General features: G+C 36.6%; 1 protein-coding gene across 2 annotated transcripts in view; it reads right to left on the bottom strand.

Annotated features, from left to right (window-relative positions):
• Positions 1-13,151, bottom strand: part of DUBAI (Deubiquitinating apoptotic inhibitor) — a 34,444-nt gene that overhangs the window by 19,548 nt on the left and 1,745 nt on the right. For both annotated transcript variants that reach the window (XM_028321434.1, XM_028321433.1), the window contains exons 3-6: positions 8,791-8,943; positions 4,053-4,276; positions 2,423-2,581; positions 941-1,111 (exon numbers count right to left, since the gene is read on the bottom strand). In XM_028321434.1, the coding sequence (XP_028177235.1) occupies positions 941-1,111; positions 2,423-2,581; positions 4,053-4,276; positions 8,791-8,943 (707 nt within the window). The remainder of the gene's footprint in view (positions 1-940; positions 1,112-2,422; positions 2,582-4,052; positions 4,277-8,790; positions 8,944-13,151) is intronic.

Raw genomic sequence — 13,151 nt, 5'->3', positions numbered from 1 at the left:
ACGGTCAGATAATGTACCGAAACATAACGAAATATATCACCGGCCGCTAAACAGTTGACTGATTTTATATGCAACTGGTCGTGTGTTATTAGCAAAATGTAATAATGAAGTGCGCGATATTTGACTAATTATAATTTGTAGTAATTAATACCATATTACATCATACAAAGTACAGTTGATATTGAAATAGGTACGTACTTATAGCAGTGTGCACTAAGCCCGCGCAGCCGCGTGAGTCTAGCCTGGCACCGCTGGGCTGAGCTGACGAGCCCGGGACGCTAACTAGCAGTAGGTACCTACATTGATCTGCCCATACGTATTTACAGGAAATAATCCTTTATGCCCTACTTTTCGAATTGAGCCCGGATTTTTTTTAGTTCGCCTGACGCATCAAAGACTTTTAATAATTTTCAACGAAATGACGAATGAATTGGGATTAAATTTTCGCGAATATAATACCTCCAGTCCTACTTATTGTTTCTACAGTGTTCGGGAATTCCTTACCCGTAAATTTGCATGTTAATATATTTTAACAGAATAGAGTCCTTAATACATGTAACATCAACAATAACCTGTACTTACCTATTCTTGCAAATAAATATCTTTATCTTATATTTTTATAAATTTCGTTAGAGAAACAGATTCAGTTAGACCTTGGAAGGAGAAAAACATAACTTGTACTCTACTTTTTGTCGTAAAAATTCATTGTTTTAATTTTAAATTCTAGCCTTTGTCTAGCTAGTAGTGGAAGTCATTCGACTGAACCGACCGAACAAAACTTTAGCGTAACATTATAATAATTTAATACAGAAATTAATGCTGTACCCGATAATGGATAAATGGGACACAAGAATGAATGAGAATGGGCAATCAATAACACAGCAAATAATGCTTTTGGTAAGATTTTTTTTCCAAGTTTCAATTTATTAAACACACTTACCACACCAGAATATTTCTCCTTGAACGCATCCAGGCCTTCAGGCTTCAACCCTTCTTGCAAGCGCTGGATCATGGCCGAAATAATATCGACAACGTTCTGCAAGAGCTGGCGGCTCCATTGCCCGCTGTCGGCGGCGAGGTTCACCAGCACGCGGCCTACGTGCGGCGCGATCTAGGAAACGAACACATAGTAATGGCCGCCCAAAAAAAAACCCCCCAACGCAAAATAAAAACTAATATTTTGAGTCAAAAATAAGATTAGCTCGTTGAAATAGCGCTGCAATACCGAAAAGTACCGTATAATACTGACCCATCAAAAACAATACTTGTCAAAAAAACCAAGTCTCGCAACTCAGTTGTTCTACGGTAAAAAGTTGTGAGATCCATGTAATACCAAGTCCAGGCCAGGAAATCTTTAACGTTTTACATAAATTATTGACTTGGCCATCGCACTAAATAATTTTATTTACACGTGTTTTCATGCGATGACCAAGTCAATATATTTATGTAAAACGTTAAAGATTTCCTGGCCTGGACTTGGTATTACATGGATCTCACAACTTTTTACCGTAGAACAACTGAGTTGCGAGACTTGGTTTTTTTGACAAGTATTGTTTTTGATGGGAGACAGCAGTTATGTATCTAGAAAACTGGACCGAAATTGAAAAATTTTACTCGACTTGGCGGTTGCACTACCGTGCCCCCAAATATTTTAGTTTTTCCTTGATTCATACACCAAACACTTCTTATATTCCAAATTTGAAGCTTCTAGGTCTGCTAGAAGTGCCTTAGAGTTTTGATGATCGGTGAGTCAGTGAGTGAGTCAGTGAGTCAGTGAGTCAGTCAGTGAGTGACAAAATTAAGTAACTTTGACCCGTTATAATTCTTAAACTACTGGTTCAAATTGAATGAAATTTTAAATATACCGTGTCTTTACAATGCCTGCATAGCTAATGAAAATTCAGCCTTCTAGTTTTATCCACAACGAAGTTACAGGCGGTCGAAAATGGCCTGAATTGCTTCGAGAAAAGGATGGTACGGCCGTGCCGCTTTTTTGCTCGACTTGGTGGGGGCACTGCTGTGCCCCCAGATTCAATAGCAAACGGCGTAAATGCGGCGCGATCTATTGGAAACGAACTATGTAATAATGATCGCACTAAAAAAAATCAAAATTTAAAAACCCAAAAATAAAGTTGGCTCGTTAAAATAGCGCTAAATTGACGCATCAAGGTACCGCTCAAAAGTCATACCCTTCATTATTCAGACTTACAGCTGACACCTAAGACCGCTAGAAAACCAGCTTATGAACAAAAATGAAACTTATGAACAAAAATGAAACTTCATTATAGAACAATTCGTTTAGGATCTACGATGCAACAGACATAGGTAATAACAACATAACTAACTTTTTGCGTCGGGGTTTTAAAATTTTTAGATATAGTAGACATTGATAATTATAAAGTATTACAGGTCCATTACTTACTCTATCCAGCGCATCGGTGGACTCCAGCAGCGCCGCCATGACATGGAAGATGACGTCGGCGACAGATTGACGAAGGCCGATCGGGGCATCCAGGGCCAAAAACAGCCGGCTCATATTGTCTACCGACACTTCGATAAGGATATCGAAACGTTCGTTCTCCTAAAAACGGTGTAAAATTGTAATATGGCCGGAACATGATTTTATACACTTGAAAAATTAACTACTCTAGTGGAACTCGTACTTTACTTAAGCAAGCATCGTTTGTGAATACGGGCGTATGTGTATTATAGATTGCTGTTTGTTTTTCTAACAATAAAAATAAAAAATAAAATTCATGTGAAAAATCTTTTTTTTTTGCCAAATGAACAATACACAAACTAAATTGAATTAATTTCAAAGTTAGTTTCTAAAAATATAATTTTAAAGTATGTAATTTAAAAAGTGATTACAGGACAAGAACAGGCAATAAGTGACTGAAGAAATCGAGACAGGTCTGTCTTCGTTGGAGGCGATATGTATCAAGTTATATCTAGATAGTTGTCGGGGCTTACTGGGGCGGTTCATAACGTGTACAGTCCTATCAACTTAAGCTGAGAATTGCATTTGTGTGAGTGATCGCCAAAAGTACCGTTAGTAAAACACATAAAAATAAAATTAATGTTTTATTAAAAGGAAGTCTATAAAACACTTGCTACCAATTGGGCCGATGTAACGACACTTGACACATCCTTTTAAATAAATAAATAAATAAAAACAGGTCCTCGCTCAGCATATGCCAAGGCACGAAGTACCTAGACGCTGATATTCTGCGAGCACCGTTTATAGAGAGGGCGTCCAGCCAGCCTTACAAAATACAACAAAAAGACAAACTTTATAAAATTACAAATAAAAACAGACTAAAAACTTTTAGTTCACACCTTTAAAATTATAATACGTATTCAATTTGCATAAAATTTCTTTCACTTGGCTGCTTAATGGATTTCGTACAGGAAATTCACTTACAGTAGGAGCCATTTCACTAATATTTGTTAATGTTTTATTAAAAGGAAGTCTATAAAACACTTGCTACCAATTGGGCCGATGTAACGACACTTGACACATCCTTTTAAATAAATAAATAAATAAAAACAGGTCCTCGCTCAGCATATGCCAAGGCACGAAGTACCTAGACGCTGATATTCTGCGAGCACCGTTTATAGAGAGGGCGTCCAGCCAGCCTTACAAAATACAACAAAAAGACAAACTTTATAAAATTACAAATAAAAACAGACTAAAAACTTTTAGTTCACACCTTTAAAATTATAATACGTATTCAATTTGCATAAAATTTCTTTCACTTGGCTGCTTAATGGATTTCGTACAGGAAATTCACTTACAGTAGGAGCCATTTCACTAATATTTGGAACACAATTACATAAAATTACACGTATCTGCTACCAGTACCGGGGGTGAAGTGAAGTATGTGAGCGACAAGGAAGCGGTGCGTGGCGGACGCGCCGCGCTTAAGGCCGCTTGCTATAATAAACCATGCGCGGGACGCGCCGCGCTTCAAGCCGATTGCCACTCTAAACTATCGGTGTGCACTCACACAAATGCAATTCTCAGCTTAAGTTGAGAGGACTGTACTTACCTCGAGAGCCTTGATGTAGGCATGCACCCAATCCCCGAGGGCGGGGGTGCCGTGCCACTCGTACATCCAGCGGTACAGGCAAGACAGGGAGGCGCGGAGACCAGCCACCGCGGGCCCATTGTCCACCTGCTGGACCAGCCAGCGAGCGGCCGCCAGGGTGGAATCGGAGTCCGAGCTATCCAACACGACCAGCACCACGGACATGGACGGACAGGCGTCCGACTCTGTTAAAGGATTAAGCTGTTTACCAAACCGATAGTTTATCCCATTGAACGTGTTCGTTGCGCTTCAGATGAGCTTAGTAATGCTACAGAATATTCCGATTTTATTTATTTTAAAACTTCATTGCACAGATGTTTGTAAACTGTTATAAATGGAATGGTAAAATACTAAAAGCAATAATAATTGCTCTTTCATATTGGGATAAAAGCTGTGAGTGCGGTACGTGTTAAAATCGGAATAAATTAAAATTTCATGTACGATAACTATTAAATTATTTGTCAAATTGCAAATCGTATAAACGTTGCGTTTCATGTAATGTGATTCAATGTCCGTCTGTCTAGTTTATTGATTTGATTTTTCACATACCTACCACCTACATTCAAATATTTTTAGTCAGGTTATATTTAAAATAAACCATGCCAGACAAAGCGGATAACATTTTATGATAATGTTCAAAAATATTATTTATTTCGTATGTTTTCGACTTTCGTTCGGCTATCTACTTATGCATTGCCCAAAAATTAGCTTTTCCTGCCAATACTTCAGCAGAACCTATCGATTGATATGCATAACATATGAGAACGGCGCATGAAACTAAGTCACCTTTGTCAGCTTATAACGGGAAAAACAATTTGCAAAATAATGTAATAACTGCGAGCTAGGCAGCTTATAAAAGAATATTGCCCTGTTGTTATTAAATACTTATTTATTCTGTAGTATCCTTTTTGAAAAGGATTTCGCGTTGGGTTTATGTAATAATATTAATGTTGTTCTCAAAGATTGAATTTGATAACTTTGTAGGCTGAAGTTAGGTGCGGCAAGTTTATTTCATTGCCTCTTGAATTGATGAGTAGACGCATGTATTCAAATTTATTGTGAACATACACGTTGTGTTCATAAATATAACCACCGGCACCCGTTAAATAATAAATCAATTAATTCAAATTAATTCGGCAGTTACCAATAGTCAGTATTGCACGGACGTCATTTCTGCAAGAAAGATGGACTCCGTAATAATGGACCTTATGGCACTAGACAGTCCATAATCTAATATTCAAGAGAGTCGTCGAGTCGACTGCGTATACAGGATGGTTTGCCATGACAAATGAGAACCTAAGTATCTTACAAAAAGGTTGAATAAAGTATTTTTTTAATTTGTCGCATAACCTAAGCTCATGAACACGTTTCGTGTCGTTAAAGGTACCTAGACGTACCTTTCAGTTACAGAATAATGGAAACCAACGAAGAGCGCGTTGGCTCATGAGTACTACATGGTTCCATATTATTTACTATCAGAATATCATAGTAGTCTATGAATTACTATTGCTCGTTAACATGACATTGTAAGCCTTAATTAGTGGATATACCTCTACTGTTAATAAAATTTGTACTTTTCACGCTTAAAACAAAATCGATGACCTGTATCTACTACTAAGGGCTATTTTTTTAATCGTCGGATAACTTTTAACTGAAGAATAAGTTTGGCACATTGACAGTTTCAGTATGGAAAATATGTCAAAATGACAAGTTTATTCTTCAGTTAAAAGATATAAGATAGATAGACATGTATAAGAATTTCTTATTTCACTATAGACCTCTAGAGATACAGGTCGCAATATCGAGCCCGTCGACATACCGGTCGTGAACACCACTCGACTAAACTCTCAGCTTCCGGCAAATGCGAAATATTTTATTCACACTTGACGAATCTTGAAGAGCATTGTGTCTACAATTTCACTGGATCTATTGACTATTGGAATACCCTTCCCGAGTCTAGCCTTTTGCTTCAAAATAAAATTGTATCGTCTCTTATATCAGTAAAATAGACATTTATGGCAACTTTTTACTTTTTCGCTGCTTTTATTCTGATTCTACGTACCTACATATTTTAAAATTATGTTGGAGTGACGAGAAACGTACTTTATTTAGAGACGTTTTCAAAAGTATTTTCTTAGTTATGAAATAGCATTTCAGGCTATTTTATTTAATAATAAACAAGGACTTTTCTAATATATTTTTAGGATCACACTCAATAGGTAAGTAAATAGACCTTTTGCGTAAATGTCAAAAAGAAAATGTTTGGCGAACTCATTCATTGTGCTTCACTTTTCAAAGAAGTTTACTGAGAAGCCTACAAAATGGCAGCTTGTTTTACTTACTTTAGACCGCATTGCAACAATTGCGTAGTTTGCTTAACACGTTGACTGCCAAAGTAAATTTACTAATTCGCCAAAATTGAATTTTTTGCTAATCGATGTGTAATGGCTTGAAATGAATAGTTATTGTTAAAAAATATTTTTTTACTATTTATATTGACATATTATACCCATAAAAAAAACTGTCAGCCACCCGTGCCTGACGCGGCCCGAATGGTATAAATTTCAGTCACAGCGCCATGTCAAGCATTTTGTCAGGCACAACAAAATCACGTTTCTGCGTTTTGGCGGGAACTACCGTGTCGCATCGCTTTCCTCGCTTTAGCCCTCGTGAATACTATCGCTCTGTCCGGTTGCTGTCGGTCAACTGTCAAATTTCGGTCGTGTAAAGTCGAGAAAGACAGCAAGTTATAACTTACTCTCTTCAAAGCCCTAATCAGCCTAATTTTTGTCTGTAATGTTTCAATTTTTTACACAAATAATAATTTTAATAATTATGCTTAATTATTTATTCCGAAATATATCGTAAACTTGTGATTTTATTAAGAATTTCAAATATTTGTCGGGTTTTTACTAAAATCTTCATTTAAACCTGTGTTAATTTTTATTTAGGTACAAGAGTTGCAGGCCATGCTGAACATACTTTGTTGGGGGCCACGTCAGTCATTTAAAATAGGAAGTAACGCATTAAACGTGCCAGGTGGCCTACTGCGGTCGTTTGATTTAGATGCTTCAGTGTCAGGCTCCAGTGACTGACATGGCCCGAATAGGTTGCATGTTTGTCAGTCACCGGTGACTGTCATGGCAGCCTACGTGTTAAAAATGATTTTTCACCTACTTTTAAAAGAAAATTTATTTGCCAGTTAAGTTTCCAAGGCTTGAATAGGTAATAAAGTGCTGCCATCTCTCTTGTTTTTCATATTTGACAAAGCTTTTAACGTCTTGCAAATCGTTGACGCAAAGTGTATACAATATTTATTTTTCCTCGTTGAATCGATAAAAAAACTGTCACAACCGATGGAATATAAAAATGAGTGCCTCAATTTAAATTCAGTGCAATCGGGTACGATAAATTTGCATCTACAAACGACAAACATGATTCCAAGCATCTTGAAGAGTTTGGGATAGGTGCTTATGACGCAAGAAGATATTTGCAATTGGTCTACCTGCACCTCATTTTAATACAAGGTTACTTCGATTTAACATATTCCTTCAAGATCATTCTGGCAGGGGTAAAAAACCTACACTACTAGTCCGGCACACGAGCCAATTCCAGTGTCTGTCTACCTAGTTAACTATAATGATATTTTATTGTTTGCTGTAAACTATATTTTTTACTTGAGTAGATTTGGTGTGTTTATACAATTCACTAATGAAATTCTTGTTGAAATATTTTTTAAATGCGTATCCATAGCCCAAACGTCATTTTAAGCAACGTGTTTAACTAGCATGTACGTCATAGCAATAACAACGTCACATGAAAAAAGTTCGCGAGTTGAGCGTCGAAATACAAAAACCTAAACCAAATGCTAAAAAGGCTGTCGAAATATAAAACAAAATGCGTGTAAAATTGTACATAGCCCAAACGTCACTTTGTACAACGTATTTCATTGACTTGAACATCATAGTAACAACGACGTCACAGGAAAAAAGATCGTCGAAATACAAATAACTAACCCAAATGCTAAAAAGGCTGTCACTAGTTTATACATATTATTTTTATTATCAAACAGCCAATTAGAAAATACAAACACGAAATATGGGGTCCAATCTGCACCGAATTATTGATTTTAGCTCAGTGTGGCGGGAGCGACGGCAGGAATACCTATTCTGATATTAGGCAGCAACCACAAGACATAGACATGTGGATTCTGTGCTAGTTACGATTTTATCCGAGTTTGGTCTTGGTACTGAAACAATGAACACGCCGATACTATTTCTAGTATTAGACGACGAACATGATGTAGTTATTATTCTGCGGATAAAAATCATCTAAAAATAACTGAAATAGGAGCGTCTCAAAATTGTCCCTTGCTAAAAAATCTGCCCCTTTTGCGTTTTCCTCTCGTCGACTTTGCGTCCGCGACTCGTTATTTTTCCAACCTTTCTTACTAACAATATTTAATATTACTGACAGTTTTACTTGTACTGTTTAATATTTTAAAATGTACAAAGATTATTTTGGTATATAATAAAGTGACTGGATGAGGATGACGTATGGTATTAACTTCGTCTTGTTTTGAGTGCAATAAAGTTTTGAAATAAATAATTATAAGTAGGTAGGTATCAACCAAAAAAATATACCTAGAACAGGGCAAATATTTTTTCATGAGGTACTCTTCAGCTGAAAAGGTACTTACGCGGATCAGAGATGAACGAGTAAAACTTGGCGAGGACAGCAGTGATGATGTCATGGCGGATGGTGCTGTGAACGGAGTTCACGACGCGAAGGAGGTATTCCTCCACACACTGCAGGTGCTCCCACAACTGCTCCTCACTGCCGCGGACGCGGGCTGAAACAAATAAATAATGCAAAATCTGCCAAAATACCTTTTTGACAGCGCACCGGTCGCCCTTTTCATCATGAATAGTACCTATATTAATATAGTACACATATGTATCACACGTACTATCAATGCAAAATCAACCGTTAAGTTGCTTAAAGAACTGTATTAAGTACGCACGACTAATTAAGAACGTACTCGACGCGTGTATGGATTCGTATTGACCAGTGCACCCCTTTGAAATTTAGGGTGATGTTCCCCAACTCATTTCGCGACAGCATACATACAACCAATAAGGATATAGATGACCAGTCAACTAGTTTCCGATGTTATTTGCATGGATGTGTCAATATGTGTACAAATACAGCCATGATCGAAGGCAGATAATTTCGCTGCTATTTCAATTTGTCTAATTGAGATAAACTTTAGTAACTACACAAGATACATGTACAAATTAATTTTAATTAATGTTCGAGTTCAGTCTCAACTTTGAAAACTAAAAATCCTTTTTTTCACAGAGCAAACACGGAAAACATGTCTCGTCGCGACAGTTAGCTTTCTGGAAGTTTGTTTGCCGTCTACGTTTTTATTTGCCGATGTTGTGCTTATAATATATTCTCCGTGTCATTACACGGAGAATATTAATAAGAGAACACGGCAAACTCATTAGTTTTATGCATAAATTTCATTTAGCTCACTTTATTTTATAAAATACTAGCTGACCCGGCGAACTTTGTTCCGCCTTAATGGCAATAAATAAGCAGATTTTTTTTTTATTTCAAACGGGATAAAAAGTATCCTATGTCCTTCTCCTGGCTCTAAACTACCTCCCTGACAATTTTCAGCTAAATCGGTTCAGCCGTTCTTGAGTTATAAGTGGAGTAACTAACACGACTTTCTTTTATATATATACTAGCAGACCCGGCGAACTTTGTTCCGCCTTAATGGCAATAAATAAGCAGACTTTTTTTTAATTACGAACGGGATAAAAAGTATCCTATGTCCTTCTCTTGGCTCTAAACTACCTCCCTGACAATTTTCAGCTAAATCAGTTCAGCCGTTCTTGAGTTATAAGTGGAGTAACTAACACGACTTTCTTTTATATAATAGAAGATGTAGTATGGCTTAGGTTTAATAAGTTTAAGTAGGCATTCTACTTAGTCTTAGCAAGCCAGTTCATCTCCGCGAGTTTACATCGAAAACAAAACACGCACGATGGCCCACCTACAGGATACTATTCGACAAGGCCCCACATACGAGCGAACATTGACTCACGCACGCGTATTTTTGTGTATGATGGAAGAAAATAAAGAAAATGGTGTACTAAATACTGTGCAGTGTTTAACTGCGTAAATAATAATAAAAACACAGAATGTACTTTTTTAAGTTGCCTCAAGACACTGAGAGATAAATAAGTAGTTAATATTATTCATGATAATTCATGCTAAATCATGTATTTCCTCCGCCATTTTTCGCAGTTTGGCACCTCACGTCACATCATTTTACCGAAGTCAGCCCTATAGCTTCGGCGCAGTGCCGATCACTGACGTTTGTCAACAAAACGGTGCTTGACTCTTGAGACAGGCTAAATTACACCTTAATGTTAATAACATTGAGCATATTTTTTTTTAAATACCTTCGCGAAGTAAAACTTCTGTACGTAGTACTTATTATTATTCTGTGGTCTTAGTCTTAGACAAAACAATCCTCGGACGTGCTTTCATGAATTAATCGTTTACTTCAAAGACAAAATACACTATTGATACAACGAAAGGGAATCTGTCCAAAGAGCTGGGTTGAGGGCTTCAAAACGCTTCGTTCAAAAGTAAATCAAAATATTTTTAACCTCACCAATAACTTAATGGACGAAAGACAAAACTCAGTTCTGAATTCCTCTGAAAATGCTTAATATCGGCATTTTCAACAGACATATCTCCAATCTACTAGCGACCTACTCCAATGTTATGCGTATTAACTCAAAGGGCTTTGGCGAATATATTGCCTTTGCCACCCTAAATTGGACCTGGTTCACTTATTATAAGATCGAAAGCCATGAAAATTTTTATCATGTTGTACCTAGCGTGTGTTGTCTGTTGTGCGAGGGTTAAAGGGGTGATTTGCGTAACAAGGACTGAAAAATACTCGGAGGGAAGGGAGGGAGTCTGTTAGCCAAATCTGGCCAAGGTGAAGGCCGCGAATAGCAAAGCCATTTTGTTAAAACCTGATGTTGAAAGAGAGAAGTTTATACACGCGAGAGGCGAAAACTTATACTCAAGCATAGATTCAAGCCTATTATAGTTTGAATATTTGATATTTGGACCGATCTTTCAAATCATTTATTGAAATAACTGAATTCATTTGCTGGATATTTGATCGAATTTCTCGAATTCTGTGAAAGGTTTTTTTTAATATGGGCCTATATCACTCGTAGTCATTACAAGCTTTTATTAAGTTTAAATACCAAGCTGTACTGCGACTTCAAAGGTACCCCCTTACCCTTGTAAATTATTTTTAATGAATTGATTCAGTGTTTAGATTAATAAATTACTTTGTTAACGAGTAATTTTATAAGTTTAAAAAAATGCAATTGATTCTGAATATTACATGACATTCAATAAAGCAAAGATATCATAATAAGGTCGGCCGTTTGGTGTAGTGGTTCAGAACGGACTACTATGCCGAGAGGTCCCGGGTTCGATTCCCGGCCGGGCAGAAATTGAAATGATGAATTTTAATTTCTGTGACGGGTCTGGGTGTTTTCTATGTATAATATGTATGTATTTACAAAAAAAAAGTATATAAGTATGTTTATCCCGTAGTCTAGTACCCATAGTACAAGCTTTGCTTAGTTTGGGACTAGAGGCGCAGTGTAAAATGTCCAAGGATATTTATAAAAAAATATTTATTTATAGCATTTTGCATTTAAAGTGAAAAATAACCTTGATTGTAACCGGCTGCTGAGCCCTCACATATTTTTACGAAACCGTCAATATCCTGAGTGGTATATTTCGTTTATGCTCAGAATGCCAACTTCTCAAAATGCCAACCGCTCGCAAAATGACAACTTCGCAGAATGCCAACTTCTCGAAATGCCAACTTCGCGAAATGCCAACTTCTCAAAATGCCAACTTCTCGAAATGACAACTTCTCATAATGACAACTTACAATTATAATGAATGCGGGAGCAGTGAATGCTACCACAAATAATAAAAATAATTAAATAGTCCTTATATTTACAATATCTCAATATATTTATTTGTTACTATACAATCAATCAATACACTAGGGTCGTATCGCATCAATCTCTCTCATCTCAAATGTCGATTGAATGACATACACCTATATAATTGTCAAAATCAGATAAACAAAAACCAGGTACGGTCTGGAACAGCAAAACAATTATTTTACTAGATAAATTAACACATTACAAGGGCGAAATAGTTTTGACAAGTATAACTTGTGCATTTTTACAACTACCCTCATAACGTAACATTATTTTCGCCATACACTAATTTATGATTCAAAGTGTACTGTGACAGTACCTGGTTTTTGTTTCTCTGATTTGGACAATGATTGTAACAATAATATAGAGGTATACATAACTATGTCATTCAATCGACATTTGAGATAAGAGATTGATGCGATACGACCCTAGTGTATTGATTGATTGATTATTCAGGGTGTTAGGTAAATGGGTATATGAGCCGACACTAGCTCATGTTAACATGGGCATATAAATGGTATGGTGAAGTCATATTTGATATCATAATTTTATTTTTTTAAATTTTCGTACAAAATAAATTTTATAACCATATTATTTATAAATATGCCCATGTTAACATGGGCTAGTGTCGGCTCATATACCCATTTACCTAACACCCTGTATAGTAACAAATAAAGATATTGTAAATATTATGGACTTTTTAATTATTTTTATTATTTGTTGTAGCATTCACTGCTCCTCCATTCATTATAATTATAAGTTGTCATTATGAGAAGTTGTCATTTCGAGAAGTTGCATTCTGAGAAGTTGGCATTTTGAGAAGTTGGCATTTCGCGAAGTTGGCATTTCGAGAAGTTGGCATTCTGCGAAGTTGTCATTTTGCGATCGGTTGGCATTTTGAGCATAAACGGCGTATTTGCTCACCGTTTAGACCTACCCTGGACTACGACAAACATTTTAAACCCAAAATCAGCTCAATCGGCCCATCCGTTCT

This window comes from Ostrinia furnacalis, unplaced genomic scaffold (genome assembly GCF_004193835.3).
Source record: "Ostrinia furnacalis isolate ACB-3 unplaced genomic scaffold, ASM419383v2 OfSCF7532, whole genome shotgun sequence".
In the NCBI taxonomy this organism is placed as follows: Eukaryota; Metazoa; Arthropoda; class Insecta; order Lepidoptera; family Crambidae; genus Ostrinia; species Ostrinia furnacalis.
This window is presented reverse-complemented; position numbering and strand designations above follow the sequence as displayed.